Below are 18,506 nucleotides of genomic sequence, written 5' to 3'. Positions count from 1 at the left end.
TCTGTCAGAATAGGGACAAGTCCTCTCAGCTTACCTTATAATTGTTATAGGTAGAATTGAAATGTATTGCATGAGATAGGACGTGGATAGACTTAAGTTAGGAGAAATAGAAGATATTGCAGCAGAAAATGTATCCAGTACACTCGTTAAATACAATGTTGCAACATTAGTGTGCCTACAATTCATGTGGTTTAACCACTAGAGGGCAATCTAAGCCAATAAATAATACCACTTGAATTGCTGTAATATAGGAATTTCACACTGAACTGTGCAATAGTTTCTAGTGTTTCTACACTGGTACATTATCATACTGTACATGATTATTGGGACTAGCAGGAAATGCCAGTGAGAGTGGCATTACTGCTATCACTTCCAGGGTAACATAACCCAATTATCAGTGTTAATAGGTAATGCCAGTGAGAGTGACATACCTAAAAATAACACTAGATACTAGTGTGGTGATACATTACTATTGGTGGCAATTGTGTGGGAAAACTCTTCTCTTTTCTGTGTATTAAAATTATAAAAGGCACTAACGGGGTACTGCAATTAAGTACTACCCGACAGAGAATTTAATATAAATACCTCTGAATATTTGAGGAGTGTTATTCTAATCCGCCTCCTTTGTGAGGGGTGAACCAGTGAGAGGGGGTCACCCTTCACAAGAAGTGCCCATCTACAGGTACAAACACACGAAATACACTAATTTGCCACCACTTGTGATTGGGGAACCAGTGAGAGTGGCCTACCCATCACAAGTGGACAATTTTGGTCCTGACTGTAATACAAACTACCCACTGTCAATATATACTTCTCCACTGTTATTTGCCAAATATATGGCTTAATGAACTGATCCTCAAATAAAGGATCTCATCTATCCTTAAGTCTATCCTATAACATCGCTCCCTAACTGACAAATGTGTTTTTAACACACAAACTCTTTATCCTTCTATCACTTACTTTGTCTGTGTAATATATGTAATTTTTTAACCTCTTCATTATTTTCGCTATCTATGAAGTGCCCCCGATGTGGATATAGGGCATCTTAACACATACCAAATAAAAGTTACGTTTTAATAATTTGTGCGTTCCCCCATACAGCCTTTCTCCTCTTTTTGTATAAATACACTGTTTCTGTAGGGAACTGCACCCCCCACGCTGTGGATTCAATATCTGGGGGTCTCTTGTTCCATATTTTTGGACCAAAATCTTGAATAAGGTTGTGCGGGTATATACCCAACCCTGTAAAGGGTTAACCCAAAGATTCTGTGAGGAGACCTGCAAAACATGCACTGTGTGGGGTCCTGAGGACTGAGTTTGAGAACCTGTGATCTAGTTAATTGCCGAGCTAAAACTGACCCCGACAGATCGCTCAGCACACAGCGCTGTACAGTGCGCTGAGCAATCTACATTGCTCAGATCACTCAGTTGTGCGGCCCTGTGTGTAGGCCCCATGATAGATTCATATCTGCCTCTGAGAGATTCATATATCCAAATTAACATCATATGCGTGTTCAATTACATGCTAAAAGGACTGGCTATCTCTTTCATACCGGCTTATTAACCCTGCATTGTGCGGATATCATTGTCATTCACTGAACTGCTGCTACTACTATACATTATATTGCCTTTTCATGACTAACTAATATACATCTGGAGACCTCCCCTCATTCTAGTTCTATTTCGAATAAATTAAGCTACATTTTAGATATTTTATATTTGTTTATTTTGTATATGTACTTGATTGTATGTGTGAGATACATTTTAATATTATAAAATTGTTACAATTTGAACAGTGTGTCCGGACTCATTCTTAATCAGCAGACCTATTTGAAAATTATTTTCAGCAGGGCAGAGCATCTCAAATTATATTTTTGTCTCTTGTTGTTGTTGTGTGAGTCCAGGTGAACTCACTAGATGCCCGCAGCAGCTGATTTAAATGCAATTTAATTATCATTCTTATATATACATACATATCTTTGGGAATAAGCGCCAGGATTTTGTAGTCTGGTAAAAGCTTGTCACTTTATCCAAATTACAACACCCTCCATCTGAGAGATTCATATCTGCCTTTGAGAGATTCATATCTGCCTCAGAGATTCATATCCGGCTTAGAGAATCATATTGTTAGGTAGCCGTGACCGCTGTTCAGAACTGCCACAGCGGACCCTACACTGACACTACCTCTGTTGCCTTCCCGAGTACCCCTCAAATACCTGCAGAGCTAGGTTCGCCTATAACAGCCACGTTTGAAGGGGCAATTAAGTCTGCCTCAACTTTGGTGCCGCCAGGTCTTAATTAAGGACAAGCACTAGCAGGACACAGCGGAAAACAAAAGGTAAACAAGCTGAGGCTAATAACAAAGAACCAAGAGATAAAGAACTTAAGCAAGCAGCACTGTCGCACAAGGGAGATTTTAACCAGACACAGGAGCGACCCAGTTGCTAACCAAAATCAATAAAAAAAATGCAGAAGCGACCAAATTGCAAAACATAACAAAACACCAGCGACTCTGTTGCAAAAATAAATAGCCCCTAAATAACAATAAATAAGACAAGATCTTCACACAAAGATTAGTACTCATGTCACTTGAGATGGAAAGCGTCACCGGAGACCAGATGGAAATACACTGCTTACGCAGGCATGAAGCGTGCATACAAAACTACTGGTGGACTCAATGACCAAGACTAGGTCAGACAGGAACCTGGACCAGGCAGACAAGATAACCTAGGACCTTTCACCGGCGGGGCTAAATTAACTGGATCCTATGAAAAGGCTAATCAAAGGATTCCTAGTCAGACCTGCCCCAATAATCCTAATTACTGCAGCTGCATCTAGGCACACTAAACCCGGTGTCATGGCTGCTTAGCAACCGCTGGAAGTGGAATCTCCCGCAGCCGCCTGGCATCTCCGGAGCAGAAGGGATGCTACAAGCAGGATCTGTGATTGAACAGCAAGTGTCCGAGTCTGACCAACCCGAAGCGGAAGAGACACCCCGATCATGTTGCCTAGTGACATTCCCGGGAGCTGGAGCATCTTATTCCTAACACATATCTGCCTGAGAGATTCATATATGCCTATGAGAGATTCGTACTGTATCTGCCTCTGAGAGTTTCAGATCTGCCTGAGAGATTTAATACAACCTGAGAGATTCATATCTCACTAGATCACTTAGAAAATGTCCCTACATCGCTCAGTCTGTAGGGGCCATAGCGATATAGCTGAGCAATCTTGCTGAAGCGTTCTGAGTGATCTAGCATTGCTCACAACACTTCAGCATCTCCCCGTGTGTAGGCCCCTTGAGAGATTTATATCCGCCCTGATGCTGGGTACACACCAGAACGATTTGGCCTAAAGTCCCACAATTTCTATACAATCTCGACCAATTGTATGTAAATTGGGCATGTTTTGCCATGTTTAGATCCAATTCCGATCCGTGTCCATGCTGGTCGTTTGGTCATTTTGCAGATCGTACCTACTGCAGTCAGGATTTAAAAATGACCCCTTCAACTGGGTACAGATCAGAATCGGATCAGAGGCAGATAGTTAGCAGATCGTGTGCTCCGGCAGATCATGCGACCATAGTATAGTCGTCTCATGATCATGATTGTTCTGGTGTGTATATATCTGCCTCTGAGAGATTCATATCTGCCCGAGAGATTTATATCTGTCTCTGAGAGATTCATATCCCGCCTGAGAGATTCATATTTGCCTGAGAGATTCATATTTGCCTGAGAGATTCATATCCCGCCTGAGAGATTCATATCTGCCTCTGAGAGATTCATATCAGCCTCTGAGAGATTCATATTTGCCTGAGAGATTCATATTTGCCTGAGAGATTCATATCTGCCTCTGAGAGATTCATATATGCATCTGAGAGATTCATATCTGTCTCTGAGAGATTCATATCCCGCCTGAGAGATTCATATCTGCCTGAGCGTTTTCCCGCCAAAAATGGTGTTGATATTTATGGAGACTTTCTTAAATGGTCAGCTCAGCCCATAACTTAAGTGGCCTACATACGTAGAGATTTGCAGAGCGTTCTGAGCGATGCTCGATTGCTCAGAACGCTCTGCAAAGTCACTCAGCACACAGCAATGTGTGCTAAGCAATCTATCAGGGCCAGTGTTAAGAACACTGGCCCATACCGATTAATATCCAGAATGCTGGATATTAGTTGCTGGGTGATAGCAACGTATGTGCTATCACTATGGCCACTACAATTCTAGTGAGATCGCTTAAAAGTGCACCTAAATTGCTACATTTGTAGGCCACATTAATTTATTAATATGCTGCTACTGTACAGATGCAACATGCATTGCAGTATTTTAGCAGTGATGCAAATATTTACAAATGGTGTGTGTGTATATATATATATATATATATATATATATATATATATATATATATATATATATACACACACACACAGTATATATATATATTTATATATATATATATATATATATATATACTCTGTATGTCTATATATACACTATGTCTATGTATATGTCTCTCTCTTTCTCTCTACACACACATATTATATATATATTTATTATTTGTAAATCCCAAAAAAACATGATTCAATACTGTATAAAAATAACGTACACCAGCTTGATAATACTTTTATTTTGCGTATTTTGCATGACATCAGTCTGGCATATTCCTCAAACGGATCCTTACATGATTAGCTGGAACATGTTTCCCTCCACTGACAGGTAACAGGATGCTTATGCACAATTGTATATTCAAACTCTTATATCCCGCTGCTTTGATCAGAAGTTCAAAATCAGTCAGTTATTACGCAACAAGGGGCTTATAAACAATACATATTCAGACTATCGCTCCATCACACTATAAGCAATCAGATGCTTCATATCAGCATTACTGTGTACCATTATTATCTGTGGCCAATAATAAATACATTCTATTCCTAAGATCTATACAGCTGTATAAGAAATCAGTCACCTTAAACTGCTTTTCATGAATTCAAAATTAGGAATAAAAAAACGCTACTCTATAATTATCCAGAGTAACACAACCTGTGGGCCAGAGGAATCATCACAATAACTAAATATTAAAATAAATAAAAAAGCAAAATAAAATCTATGCTTTAATGTATAGTATACAATAAATTAACTATTAACCATAACACACCGTGTGCGTGTGCATATGCATTTAGCGGAGCTCCTGAAAAGACTGAAAAGTTGACGCAACTTACAGGTTACCTGACTCATTATTATAATGATATGCATAAGTGCCACTGCTGAACTATTTTATTTTTTTATTTGGCAGGCAACCCCTCAATTGCTGGTGAACCAAGACTGCCGCAACTTGTTCTACAGTACATTGTTGGATGTTTATTCTGGCAAAGATATATTTCATTCCTAGGGGGGACTCTAGTGGTCTTTTGGGGTTCTGATGAACTGTTTGGGTGAATATTTTATTTTGGGTTTAAATTTCTATACCTTTTTACTTAAATTACCATTTGCAATTCATTCAATTATATATTATTTCTATTGTTATCTTTATCATGTTTATCTTTTGGTATCTTTATAAAAAAATATACCTTTTATTATCAATTACAGAATCATTGTGGTGAAAAAGACTTAATTTTCACAATCTTAATTTTTATTATTATCATGTTTTCGGCAAATTGTAGCCTATGGACTACATACCCCAGCCACTGTGCTGTCTGTAGCCCATAGTCTCAGAATGGCGGTAGCCCAGGGACCCGAATCGTTACTGCCCAATGTTGATACATCGGCCAGCTTCGCCTTCCCCATAGTAACCTATGGGGGATGCGGCTGGCGGCGGTGCAGGAGGGATCGCAGCAGGGATCGGAGATTCCTGCTGTGGTCCCTCCTGATATATTCAGGGTGATACTTAATACTTGTGGCTAACCCGAGAAAACAGGTATTTTTGGGGATTTATCTGCAAATATTCAATGATGAATGGGCCCCTAAGAGTCTATGAGAAATCCCTCATTAATTATTTAGAATTCAGTTTTTATTGCATTTCTGATTGTGTATTTAATTTATACTGGAAAATCTTGTGTGATACATAGGGAATATTTGCTGTTAATAAATACTGATTATGCATAGTTAAATATGTCATTATATTCCGAGCACTGTCTTTTTGTTTTCTTTTATTTGTCCTTATCCACTATACTGGATCTGGTAATCATTCCTGCAATCTCAGATTGTTAATTGCCCTATCCCACAAAAGTCCAATTTAGGGGCTTATTCAGAGCTGATCGCTGTTGTGTGAATTCACAAAGCGATTATCCAATAAACTGTGAACAGCTAGGGAATGTGCACGTGTACGGATTGTAGCGTGCATGCGCAAGGCCAGAGACTACAATGAGCAATTACTCTATTAGCAATCCCCCCACAAGTTGACTGACAGGAAGCCGCCATTTGAGGGTGTTAACCTGACCTGGAAGTGTCAGAAAAACCGCAGGCATCCCCAAGGGATATTAGGACTGTGATGATCAGCCTGTCTCTGCTGCAGAGTTGCGGAAGGGTCAGATCTACACTCACTTGCAGAGACTGGACTGTGTGACCCAGGTGTCACTTGGCAGCTGCACAGATCCACCCGAATTTGGGGCGGGAGCTGAGTCATCCACCCGCTCCGAGCAGGCAGGGGAACACCTATGTTCGCTGGGGCCTGCCCAGCATTTCTATGGGCGCGCCCACCGTTTTTGTGGGCACGCCCATGAAATACTGGGCGGCCACCCAGGTAAGCCCCCTGCATGTCACTCAGGCTGAAAGTACCTTGGCGATGAAAAACTTTGCTGAAGGAGCTCGCAGCCGGGGTCGGCACATGCGCACTGGCGACAATGCGCATGCGCAGACCCAAAACATCGGCGGAGATCCTGAATTCAGACCTGTGCGAAACCAGCCTTTTAATACTAAAATAAAATAAATGAATGGATTTTTTTTTTCGCACAGTGCACTGGGCAGAGGGATTGTTTTGTATCATTAAACATGTAGGTTGAGGCCTGATCTGTACCAGCTTTAATATAGATTTCAAATCTCTGGTGATAGTGGTTAATAGATTCATACAATTTTGTATGATTAAATGATAAATGATAAAATGTATATGGTCATATGATGTCACATGATGTCACATGACAAGTGAAAGCAGTCAGTAGGGTTGTGGGTTTTATGGGATGGCACATGAAGGCCATGCATGGTATGACTAGGAAAAGCTGAGGTATGTTAGAACAGGTGATCAGCAAATGGCTCACCCTTAACATTGAGCAGAGTAAAGTGATGCTCCGCGCTGGGTTCAGGTGCAAGTCTGAAGTAGAATCGGTGCCCCCCCATGGGCTCATCTCGATCCACCACACTGATAGTCTGAATCAGCTGCAGTAGAAGGAGCACACATTATTTAACCAATGGAAGGTTGCATTGTAAATTGCTCAACACTTGCTGATATTTATAAAACACATTACAAGAAAACTTATATATATATATACACAATATATTTGCATGTAACAACAGTTCACATTAATTATGTAGGCAACACTTGACAATTTTATCAAAATTGTTGACAATATTATCAGATTGATCTGCATCCACGTCCAATCTGAAGAGGAGACAAGCTCCTCATAGGAGCACATTCATACAAATTACTTGTCGCTCCAATAAGTCGGAAAACATCAAATCGTTAAAAAAAAAATGACTTGTGTGTACCAAACTTAGGGTGAAATGTAATAGGATGAGAGATTCGGAAAGTGAGAGTTTTGGTAGGAAATCTCCATTTTTTTTTTAAAGCGGCAATCATTTACGCTTCAAAATCAAACTGGTTTTGCAGTGTAAACGATTGCCACTTTAAAAAAATCCTGGAGATTTCTTACCAAATCTCTCACTTTCTGAATCTCTCACCCTATTAAATTTCCCCCTTAATCTACTCCTTTAAGACTCATAACACTCTCATCTTTCCTTTTCCAATCTATCATCGACTTCATTTCTGTCCCCGTTTGCATCTCTTACTGCCCCAACTCTGCTGCATACTTTGGCAATCGCTCCACTGCTTTGCTACTGTATATTACACACAATAAAATGTAACTTTTGGAAGATGTTTGAACTCTTACTGACCTATGTAGAATCTTTACATTGCCCTCGTTTAGTCTGCCCATTTCCCTTTAGACTGTAAATAATTTTTTATTGAATTGTGGAATTTACAAGTAGCAATTATGAATTGTGATAATTTGTATACCTGTCTGCATCTGTCTATGATGTTCACCTTGTTGCCCTGTAATCCTATATGGTCTGTGCCTATGTTCGCCATCACCAAAACTTTATGGCACCATACATTATAAACAAATCTATAATAAGATGAAATTCACATTGATGGTGGAATACATAAGACAGCATAGCTTGGCAATTAGTAGGCCTCCTTTTAACCTTTTCTAAAATAATTATAGGAGCATGTAATTGACTTTTCAGTTGCACTTAGTTTTGTAAAGCAGTGAGTTATTTAATTCTAAAGTGCTTAACTATTACTGTAACTATGTATTGTTCAAATCAGATGAAAGAGACACTAAATCTACTGTTCTTCAGATGAGCATTTATATAAGTGCTTATAGTTTCCTGGGTTAACCTGGAACGTGAACGATGGAGAATTACCTGCCCAGGCAGAGCATCCTCACATACTGAAGATTCATGGGGTGTAGCAAGCTCAGGGGGATTATCATTCACATCCAGGATTCGTATACGCAGTGAAAGGACAGAAATCTTTTGAGGATCATCTGTAGAGAAAATATATAATATGGTAATGATTGATTTCCTGTAACATACTGTTATGAGATCTGAGAGATGGGGAATGGAGGTCCATGTGGATGCTGGCAGTATTACATCAGGGGAGGGACAAGTGGTTTTATTCTAATGCCTCAACACTCGTACCTCCCCATGGACCTCCTGGTACCTCCAGTAGGTTATCTTAAAAAATTGGGTAAATATGCAGAATATGCTAATAAGTATATACATTTTTTTGGACACAGGAAAATACCAAGGGTGAAATGTAATAGGATGAGAGATTCAGAAAGTGAGAGATTTGGTAAGAAATCTCCAGTTTTTTTAAAGTGGCAACCATTTACACTGCAAAATCACACTGGTTTTGCTGTGTAAATGATTGCCACTTTAAAAAAACTGGAGATTTCTTACCAAATCTCTCACTTTCTGAATCTCTCATCCTATTACATTTCACCCATAGTGTTATACAGTAGTAGTAGAGAATGTTGGTGGTTGATTGGCATAAACAATGTACAGTAAATAGTGCTACATTACTACATTGAAGATGCATAACCTGCTTCTTTGGCCTGCACAATCAAACTGTGCCACCCAGATGTCTCACGGTCTAGGGATTTGGTTATCCTGATTTCACCGGACTCTTCATCAATTTCAAAAATGCCGTCATCAGATGTTTTGTCCAATGTGTATCTATATGAAAAAGAGGTTGGATTTAAGTCTTGATTTGTAACCTATGAGGATAATAATAATAGTGATAAACAGAATCTGTTATCCAGGAAGAGAAAATTCTTAGTTATAGCCAGAAGATAAAGTAAATTATTCATGGTTAACCCTGATAGTCCAATGCAGCTGTGTTAAGAGAAATAAGGTTGCTTAAGCCTAATGCCCGGAGATATGTACAGTAAACTGGCACATTGCCAGAGCCTATTGCACTGCCATTGCTGGGTTTTTACAGTGAGGTGGAAATGACGTATGCAGCCGCCAGAACAGCGAGGCTCGAGGCTAAACGCAGCGAGCTCCCTGTATTAGCCGCAAACCTCACTATTTGGGAGAATCCTCGCCGTCCTCTGACAGCGAAGAATCCCCCGGAATGCTGAATAGGGTGAGCAGCCGGTGCGGGGGTTAAACGGCGAGGGTGGCTTGTTTTTGGTGATACTCGCCATGTAACCCCTCTGCCGGCCACATTGAATACGGTCTCTAGTGGAGGTTGTCCTTAAAAGAGAGGATAGCCAAGGAGAAGGAATGGAGGAGGGGGTGAAAGCATCAATTATGTAGACTTTATTTGCATTATGCACCAGGATAGTGTAGTAAGGGGTCAATCGTGATTACACATTTGTATGCAGATAACTGAAACCATAAAAAGTTAACGACATTCTGGGGTGTCATTTTAATGTAAACCAGTCATGCTTTGTCATTGAGCCTCATGTGCTGCTGGGGAGTATAGACTGGGATCAAATGCTTAAACATAGGGAGGATTTGTCAATATATCAATGTTTGCAAGAACAACTACATCTATTTGTGGCAGACAAAGGTCATACAGTATATTAACAGCAGAGAAGTTAGCAGCAGCTACAATTAGGAAAAATTTGAGTGATATCACAAAGATACACTTGCCGCATACCACAATGTGTATGTCTGTGTGTAAGCATCGCAGAAAAGCTAATGTTGACTACATACTGTATGTACTGTACTTCTTTCATCTACAGGTTGAGTATCCCTTATCTAAATATCCGTTATCCAAATTATTCCAAAAACCATACATTCCAGAAAGTATAAAAAAAAAAAACTTGCTAAAAACCTACTGAGGACATCTGTAACAGGCACTACTGGGGACATGATGTGTAACTGGCACTACTTGGGACATGATATGTAACTGGCACTAAATATGTGCAAGAAAATGATTGCTTGGCATTCAAACCCAGTGCCTGAGATAGTACACAAACTTTGTTTCAGGTTTTGAAACCTTGTTTTATGCACAAATGAAATATATTTGTGTGTATTTCATGTGGTTGATGTGTTTATACAACATAAATGCAAAATACTTCAAGATACATCATTGAAATATAAATATATTCTGAAATACGGAATAATCCGTTATCCAAAATTCTCCTGGTCCTGAGCATTTTGTATAAGGGAACCTGTACTACATTTTATTCAAATATATATATGTTCACCATCCACACAGAACATCATACCTGATTGAATTGTTGGCTTTATCTGGGTCAGTGGCTGTGATTGCCCCGATCACAGACCCAATGTGTGCATCCTCTGACACTTCTATTACCCCACTGAGAGGATTAAATTTGGGAGGTTCATCGACATCCAGCACCGACACTTTCACAATTGCCTGATCCCGAAACATCCCCAGGTCAGAGAAGCGAGGATCCAAAAAGCGGTTTTGGGCTTCTAGAACCAGTGAGTGTTCCGTCTGAGACTCAAAATCCAGAGGCTGTAAGACAGAGGGAAACAGTGACAATATAAAAGGAACTAAGTAAATGCAACATAACAATAGCTAATATATTCATTTATGGTAGTATCTGCATTCAGTTAGCTTTAGCCAAGGGGGTGAGGGACTGCTGCATATTTCAGTGATCTAGGCTCCTGGGAATTTGTTGGATAGAATTAGTATACTCAGAGCTCTCCTCTATGGAAATATCATGAAAAGTTATATATGAACTGAATAAACATGTACCAGTAGTGAATCCTATCAGTAAATCTAGGTTTATAGTAACATGTGGTCAAAATGCCACATACAGATATAAGGCAATGCAGTACATGTCCAAGTGTCCCTGTTAGTAAAAATGAAGGCAGTGTTATAGTATTCTTTACAAATCTCTATACCCCATAGGCTCCCAATCCCAAAGAATATGTGTCACAATGGTATTGCGATGATAGTTCAACAGTGTGGGCTTCAGTCACTGTTGGTGATGTAGTCGGTAAAGAAGTGAGGTGTTAGTAACCCACTCTAACCTTTTTTGTGTGATTGGGTTCATTTCCGAGAACCCCTTGATGTCTACAGTCTCTTAGTTTCTGATGTGGTGATCAGGTACAGTCAGTGTGGAAATGCGGCGTCCCTCTATCCCCGACACCTACCAGTAAGTGTAACACTTTCTGTCCTGGTTACTCCTCAGTGCGCGGTGCCCTGGAGCTGATGAAGTGTCCGCCTTGGTGTACTTGGGCATGGCTGCTGTGAGACCGGGCAGTGCTCATCAGATTTGCTAATATAATTCACTACTGGTACATGATTATTCATTTCAATTGCTAATATGAAGTACTTACAAATACAATGCTAGCAATTGAAATGCTGGTACACAGACACAGGCCTGATACTTTGGCTCCATTATGGGACAATATTAATATATATTTTTATCATTTGTAAATGAAATATTAAACGTAGAGAACATATTGAGAGTAGGTGCAAGTGGCGGGGATGAATGTCTCCCCAAAAATCTGTGTGGGTAAATTAATGGTTCTATTACTGTGACTACAGATTTTTATTAATATTAGTTGTATCAGAATTACTGAAAATGGGAAACAACTGGAGAAGAACGTTACGGAAAGGTGCAATAGATTATGATGAAAAGTATAAATTTAGCACACCAAATCAGAAGATATATCAATTCTATTCTCTTATTCTTCAGTATAGGTCTATAGGTCAGGGCAGTACGGATGGTGTAATGGTTAGCATTACTGCCTCACAGCACTGAGGTCATGGGATCGATTTCCACCATGGCCCTGTTTGTATATTCTCCCCATTCTTTCCTCCCACAATCCAAAAATATACTGGTAGGTTAATAGGCTCCTAACAAATTAAACCTAGAATGTCTGTGTGTGCGTGTACATGTGATAGGGAATATAGATTGTAAACGCCACTGGGGCAGGGACTGATGTGAATGTTTGAATATTCTCTGTAAAGCGCTGCGGAATATTTGTGCGCTATATATAAGAAACTGTTAATAAATAATATATAGGTCTAGGGATTGTTTTGAATATAAATGTCATTGTGGTTTGGGATAAATATTGTTGTTGGAACAAATAGCGGTGGTCAATAAGGTACATAGAAAACTTCTCAGATTAGAAGCTAAATTTGACAGTACAGGTGGTTTTACTAAGGATTTCCCATTCCCCATCTTACTGGCTTTCAATAACTTTTGTACATTATCGACTGGTTTTCTTAAAGAGTTCCCCTGGCTGCTGTCAGACGTCATTGCTCTCAGAGATATGTGGTGGAGCTATGGGTGATTTGTCACACTAACTGCTGCTGACTAATTACTCCGAAGAGACTTTATATAAGTAAAGTGCATTTACCAATGTCAGTAAATCTATATTTATATTTATGCAGCTGTCCGTTGAAGAAAATGTTATTATGTAATTATTTTCCTTATGACAGTTCTTCGCTTTATTGTTAATTGATGCTGTTTTCATTGGTGGAGTGTTTCAATGACAATTTGTGTTAGAGGTGTTAGAGGACGTGGACCATCACATTTGCTTTTTGTATAGTTTGTGAATTGTGGAGGATCATTTTCCTGTTTCCAGCTAGAACCCAATATATTTACATTTGTGGTATTGATTTTCTTGTGGCTGCAGAGTAGAGAATCCCACAGTGTTTTTCTACATTTAGTTTCTATAAATACCACATAGAGAGTAATCTGCACTCTATAGATCTCAGTAATGCAGCTTATATATTTATGGTTACATTTATGGAAGTAATACACTTAGATCATAGTAATTCTTGTAGTAGAAGACTGGAAAGACTACTTCTAAAAGTATTATTATTATTTATTTATTTATTGTTTTAGGGAAAATTACTTTACGGGCTGGATTCAATCCACCTTGGAGGCTTGAGCAGAGGATCACTGGTACTGTAAATGCATTAACCCATAACTCTGGGCACTTATCCTGGTAGTTTATTGAATCCACCTTTTGAGTAAGAAATGATGGGTGACCCAAAAGAATATGGGTGGGTCTCTGGGAAAATGCTGACTGAGGCATTAGAGCTTCACAATGTAGTGGATACACTGAACCCTGGTATTGGGAGTCAGATAGAGCCAGTGGCCTTATTGTGAAAAGAAGCAAGTCATTTGCAGATTAGTTAAATATGTCAGATACAGCAGTCTACCGTATCAGGAGGAGGAGCAAGTACACAACCTTATACGAATTAAAACAAAGGAAACAGGTAGACAGTGAGCAAGACCGGGGTAGAAGAAAGGACTCAATAGTCGTGGCATTGGAAGCATAAAAAAACATAAAAAAACCCATGTCTTTGGAAAAACCTTCCCTGTGTCGACCTAATGCCCCTGTCGACCAAACCCATATCAACCTTCAGTCATGTCGACTTTCATGCATGTCGACCTAGTGGTGTCAACCTAATGCTTGTCAACCTAGTGACCGTATCCCATTAAAAGTAAACGGTTCTGTTCTAGTAGTGGGGCTGCCCATGCCTAAGCTTCCCCCGTGAATAGAGAAACAATGATCATCACCTTCCAGGCATCTGTGGTATATCGGTTGGTTGATTAAACGTTATAGCAAAAGTCAGATCAAACTGATTTAGAAAAATCAAAAAGAGGCACGCTCCCTGATATACTTTCCTTCTAGTTACTTTTGCAGCTACACAGAGTGAGCTGGATTAGCTAATGCCTCAAATGTTTTTAGGCCTGTGTTTATCTTGCCCATCATTTTGTTGACTATAATCATTAATTGGAGAACCAGAAAAATCGTTATTATCTGTTAACGGTCTTTTGTTAAAAATATGTGTGTACAGGCTTCAGGATGTAGCAGTGTTTCTATACACACCAGCAGATGCCTTAGGCAGGGTACACACCAGAACGATTAGGGCTCAATTCCATCAATCTGGATCCAATTCCGACCAATTGGATGTAGATTGGGCATGTTTTGCATGTTTAGATCCAATTCCGATCCGATGCACGTCCCCGCTGTCGTTTGGTCGTTTTACAGATCCTACCTGCAGCAGGTAGGATCTGTAAAAGATCCATTCAATTGGATACAGACTCAGATCAGATTGGGATCAGATTGGATGCAGATCGTTAGCAGATTGTTAGCAGATCGTGTGCTCCAACAGATCGTGCGACCATCACACAATCTGCTAACGATCTACTAACAATCAGGATCGTTCTGGTGTGTACCCAGGCTTACAACTATGAACAGCCTAGTAACTCAACCAATGGAATGGTTTTATTGAAGCAGGTAGAACTGTACTCACAGTTATACACACTGATAGATGGAGCTGAGCAGGGAGTCATATAGTTCACCAGTCGGTGAGTGTATGTAGGTACCGGGTAGCAGTGCAGGTTGCGGCAAGAGTCTACATCAGTACTTAATTGTAGGTCTCACTAGAGTTAAGTGAAAGTCTAACGTCTTCTTCCATAGCACTATACTACAATTGCAACCTATCTCCACACATGCTCCAAAGTAGCTTCTATAGCCATCTTGGTACAGGGAATGAGGAGTAGGAACATGGACTAGCAACAAGGAGTGTTGTACAGATGAGGAGTAGCAACATGGAGTCTGTGCAGTTGTGCACTCCACTTTAAAAAAAGACAAACTGGAATTGTATTCTATCTGCTCGGATTTACAGATGTGTCTGCATACATCTAGCCTAATTGCATATTACACAGCCCTTCTAGCTGCGCCATGCCATGGTGTGACTCAGTATCTTTGAGTGTCTTTTTGCTTGACTTTTTCAATTAAACGCATCACTAGATGCCCAAAGTCAGCAGAGTTGCACAGAAACTGCCATCTCACGCCACACATCTCAAAGTGCAAGCGTATTGATGCTAGATGAGGACATACTGTATCTGTATATGTACATAACAGCAATATATACCAGATGATTACTTGTACAGTAGGTGTACGAAGAATATCTGCTAATTGTTCAATTGCAAAAACATTGGGATAGTGTACAGTGTAGACTACCTTATAACTAATATATAAGGTAGACTGAGAGGTTAAATGCAGGTAGTAAGTCATGGGACAGTACTGCCTGACACTTGAAGCTTCAGAACTGAATCAACAGAGTAAATGCTGGCATTGAAAGCTGGATAGAGTAAAGCAGCAGGTAAGCACTTGCAGATCAAAGACTTCAGAGACAGCAGCCGGATCAGCTGTCAGGAGCCAGAGCAGGCAGGCAGTTCTAATCAGAATCAAGAACAGGATATAGAGAATAGATAGTGAATCAGTAGTAGCCTAGATAGCAAGAATTAAGAAAGCAGTAATTCCGTACTGAGGAAAGAGGATGTAGGGATTTATAAAAGGGCGTGTTTGCTGGCAGTTTTGTCTTAAACTGCCATAAAACCATCAGAGCTATCTGGCCAATCAGAAAAGGAGGAGGCTCCTTTTCTGATTGGCCAGATTATTGTGTTTTCAGTGAATTTATTATAATTGCAGTGTAAGATTAAAAAATTATCTTAGAAGTATGTACTGTATGAATGATTGTAGTATGTATTAGTTTTATTGGTACTTATGTAATATCTGGACTCCCGTTTTTCTTATAAGACCGCGTCCCCTCGCGGGGCTCGCTGCGCTCACCACGCTTCGGGCACGGTGGCTCGCTGCGCTCGCCACACTATATAAAATCAACTCCATGCGTAGTTGGATAGTAGGGGTATGAAAAAATGGGGTGCATTTAACATGGGAGTCCAGATAATACATAAGTACCGTTTTATTTCACATTTGTGTGTCTTTTATTTCACTTCATTTGTTTTGTTGTCAAACTACAAGTACCAGCGAGCCCTTTAATGTCTGCATGCTGGGACTTGTGGTTCTCCAAGTCCCTGCAGGTTGGGCAGGTTTGCTGGTACTTGTAGTTCCACAATAGTTTAATCTAGTTTTACACCACAAATCAGTCCGGTGTCCACCGCCCTGGGGCACCGGGGACAGCCCCGAGCTTCAGCCCAGGCAGGGGTTATCCTGGAGAAGGGGACCCCTTTATTTGGGGGTCCCCACTGCACCAGGGTCCCTGCCTGGGCTGACCAGTCAGGGTTATAATGCTTCGGCCAGGGAACTTGTATAAAAAGTTTCCCCCGACTGTGGTATTACCCTGCTGGCTGTTTGGGCCCGGTGCTGGTTGTCAAAATATGGAGGACCCTTATTCATTACGTTCCTCGTATTTTAAGAACCAGGACTGGCCCATGAGCCTGGTGCTGGTATTAGAAGTCCTGGAGAACTCCAACTTCTTTGGTCCCTGAATTTCTAAAACCAGGACTTTGAGCCTGGGGGGACTCCACGTCATTTAAAAAAATTATTTATTTATTCTATGTTTTGCACAGGGCAGCATTGCATGGATCTGATTGATCCGTTCAATGCTGACGCTTCGTACGTATTTGGCGGCTGCCAATACGGCTGGCATTGGAAAATACAAATGAGTACGAATACGACAGCTTTGTAAATTTGTCATACAGTATTCCTCATTCATATTTTTGAGTCGCATATGGCCGATCCAGTTCATACCCATTCATATGGCTTAATAAATTGACCCCCAAATATCCATTTTTAACAAAAAAATAGGTGAAGGTGATATTTTTTAATATAGCTCTAATACATACAGTAGGATATCAAACTCTGTTCTCAGGACCCCAAACAGTTCTCCAGGTCTCCTCACAGAATCACAAGTGAAATAATTAGCTCCCCCTGTGGATCTTTTGCTAAATAACCATCTCAGAACCACTTACAGTATCTCAGGGGTCTTCAACCATGGTAGACATTACACATTAACAGTCTAGGTTTTAAGGATAGCCATACTTGAGCACAGCTGAATTAATCATTATGTCAGTTACAGGTATGAATAATTAATTAACAATCTGTCCTCATGCATGGATATCACTAAAACCTAACACCTGTACAGTTAGTATACATTGAGGAACGAAGTTGACAAATAGAAGGATCTCTAAACGACAAGGAAATTGCTAAAGTGGTTTATCAGACATAGAGGTTAATTCAGCTTCAATCGCAGTTTTGCTTAAAACACAACACTGCATTGCTTTCTCTAGCATGCTGGGGTCCGCCTGGCATAGGGCAAGGCAGCCCAGCATGTCCATTCTCTTCGCAGATTGCAATTGCATCTCAAAAATGTAATCGCATTCTATGGTAGCCCCCTGCCTGGCTGTGAAGACAGGCCCAGGGCCACTATTTTCTGTCTCTCAGCAGCTACGTGTGACTCACACCATCCTGAAAATGGCCCAGTCTGAGTTGTTGGGAATGCGCCCTCCCAATGCTGTGTTGAAGCCCCCCACAGTGACCGCAGTTTAAGCTTTGCGGTGGCTGCACATGGGCATAAGTGCGAAAATCAGCAAATTGTGATTTTTCGCAATTCTGCCTGGCCTGGTGAATCAGGCCCAATGTTGTAAAAAATAAAAATGGACTTATTGATGGTGTCAAAAGGCCCGTGGAACAAATTAGCAAATGGTTCCTGAGCAGCACAGAGTTCTGGTTACTCTGGACATTCTAATGCGCCTTCCACACTCATAATAAAAATGATTTGATTGGTCAAACAGTGTATATTACTATGTACAGGGATCAGGCCGTGACAGGGCATCTTTTGAAAATCATAATAAGTTCTGCAAATGGAAAAAAAAAGCTTTTTACGGCAATAACTAAATATGCATTCCAAAGTCGACAATTCAGGTATTGTAGTAATCTCTCCATGTGATAGAGCAACAACACTTTGGAGGCATTGAATCGGTGCCAATCTTCCCGAAAACCCCCCTTTGTGCATTGTTTATTTCAGTTTCT

At 40.3% G+C, this 18,506-nt stretch overlaps 1 protein-coding gene across 2 annotated transcripts in view; it reads right to left on the bottom strand.

Moving 5' to 3' along the window:
- CDH22 (cadherin 22) overlaps window positions 1-18,506 on the bottom strand; it is a 246,165-nt gene that overhangs the window by 17,769 nt on the left and 209,890 nt on the right. The window contains exons 7-10 of one of the 2 annotated variants that reach the window (XM_083147878.1): window positions 10,955-11,208; window positions 9,316-9,449; window positions 8,637-8,758; window positions 7,253-7,370 (exon numbers count right to left, since the gene is read on the bottom strand). In XM_083147878.1, coding sequence (XP_083004004.1) covers window positions 7,253-7,370; window positions 8,637-8,758; window positions 9,316-9,449; window positions 10,955-11,208 — 628 coding nt within the window. The remainder of the gene's footprint in view (window positions 1-7,252; window positions 7,371-8,636; window positions 8,759-9,315; window positions 9,450-10,954; window positions 11,209-18,506) is intronic. The other variant, XM_083147879.1, reaches the window with a different exon arrangement.

This window comes from Crinia signifera, chromosome 6, assembly GCF_055691185.1.
Source record: "Crinia signifera chromosome 6, ASM5569118v1, whole genome shotgun sequence".
In the NCBI taxonomy this organism is placed as follows: Eukaryota; Metazoa; Chordata; class Amphibia; order Anura; family Myobatrachidae; genus Crinia; species Crinia signifera.
This window is presented reverse-complemented; position numbering and strand designations above follow the sequence as displayed.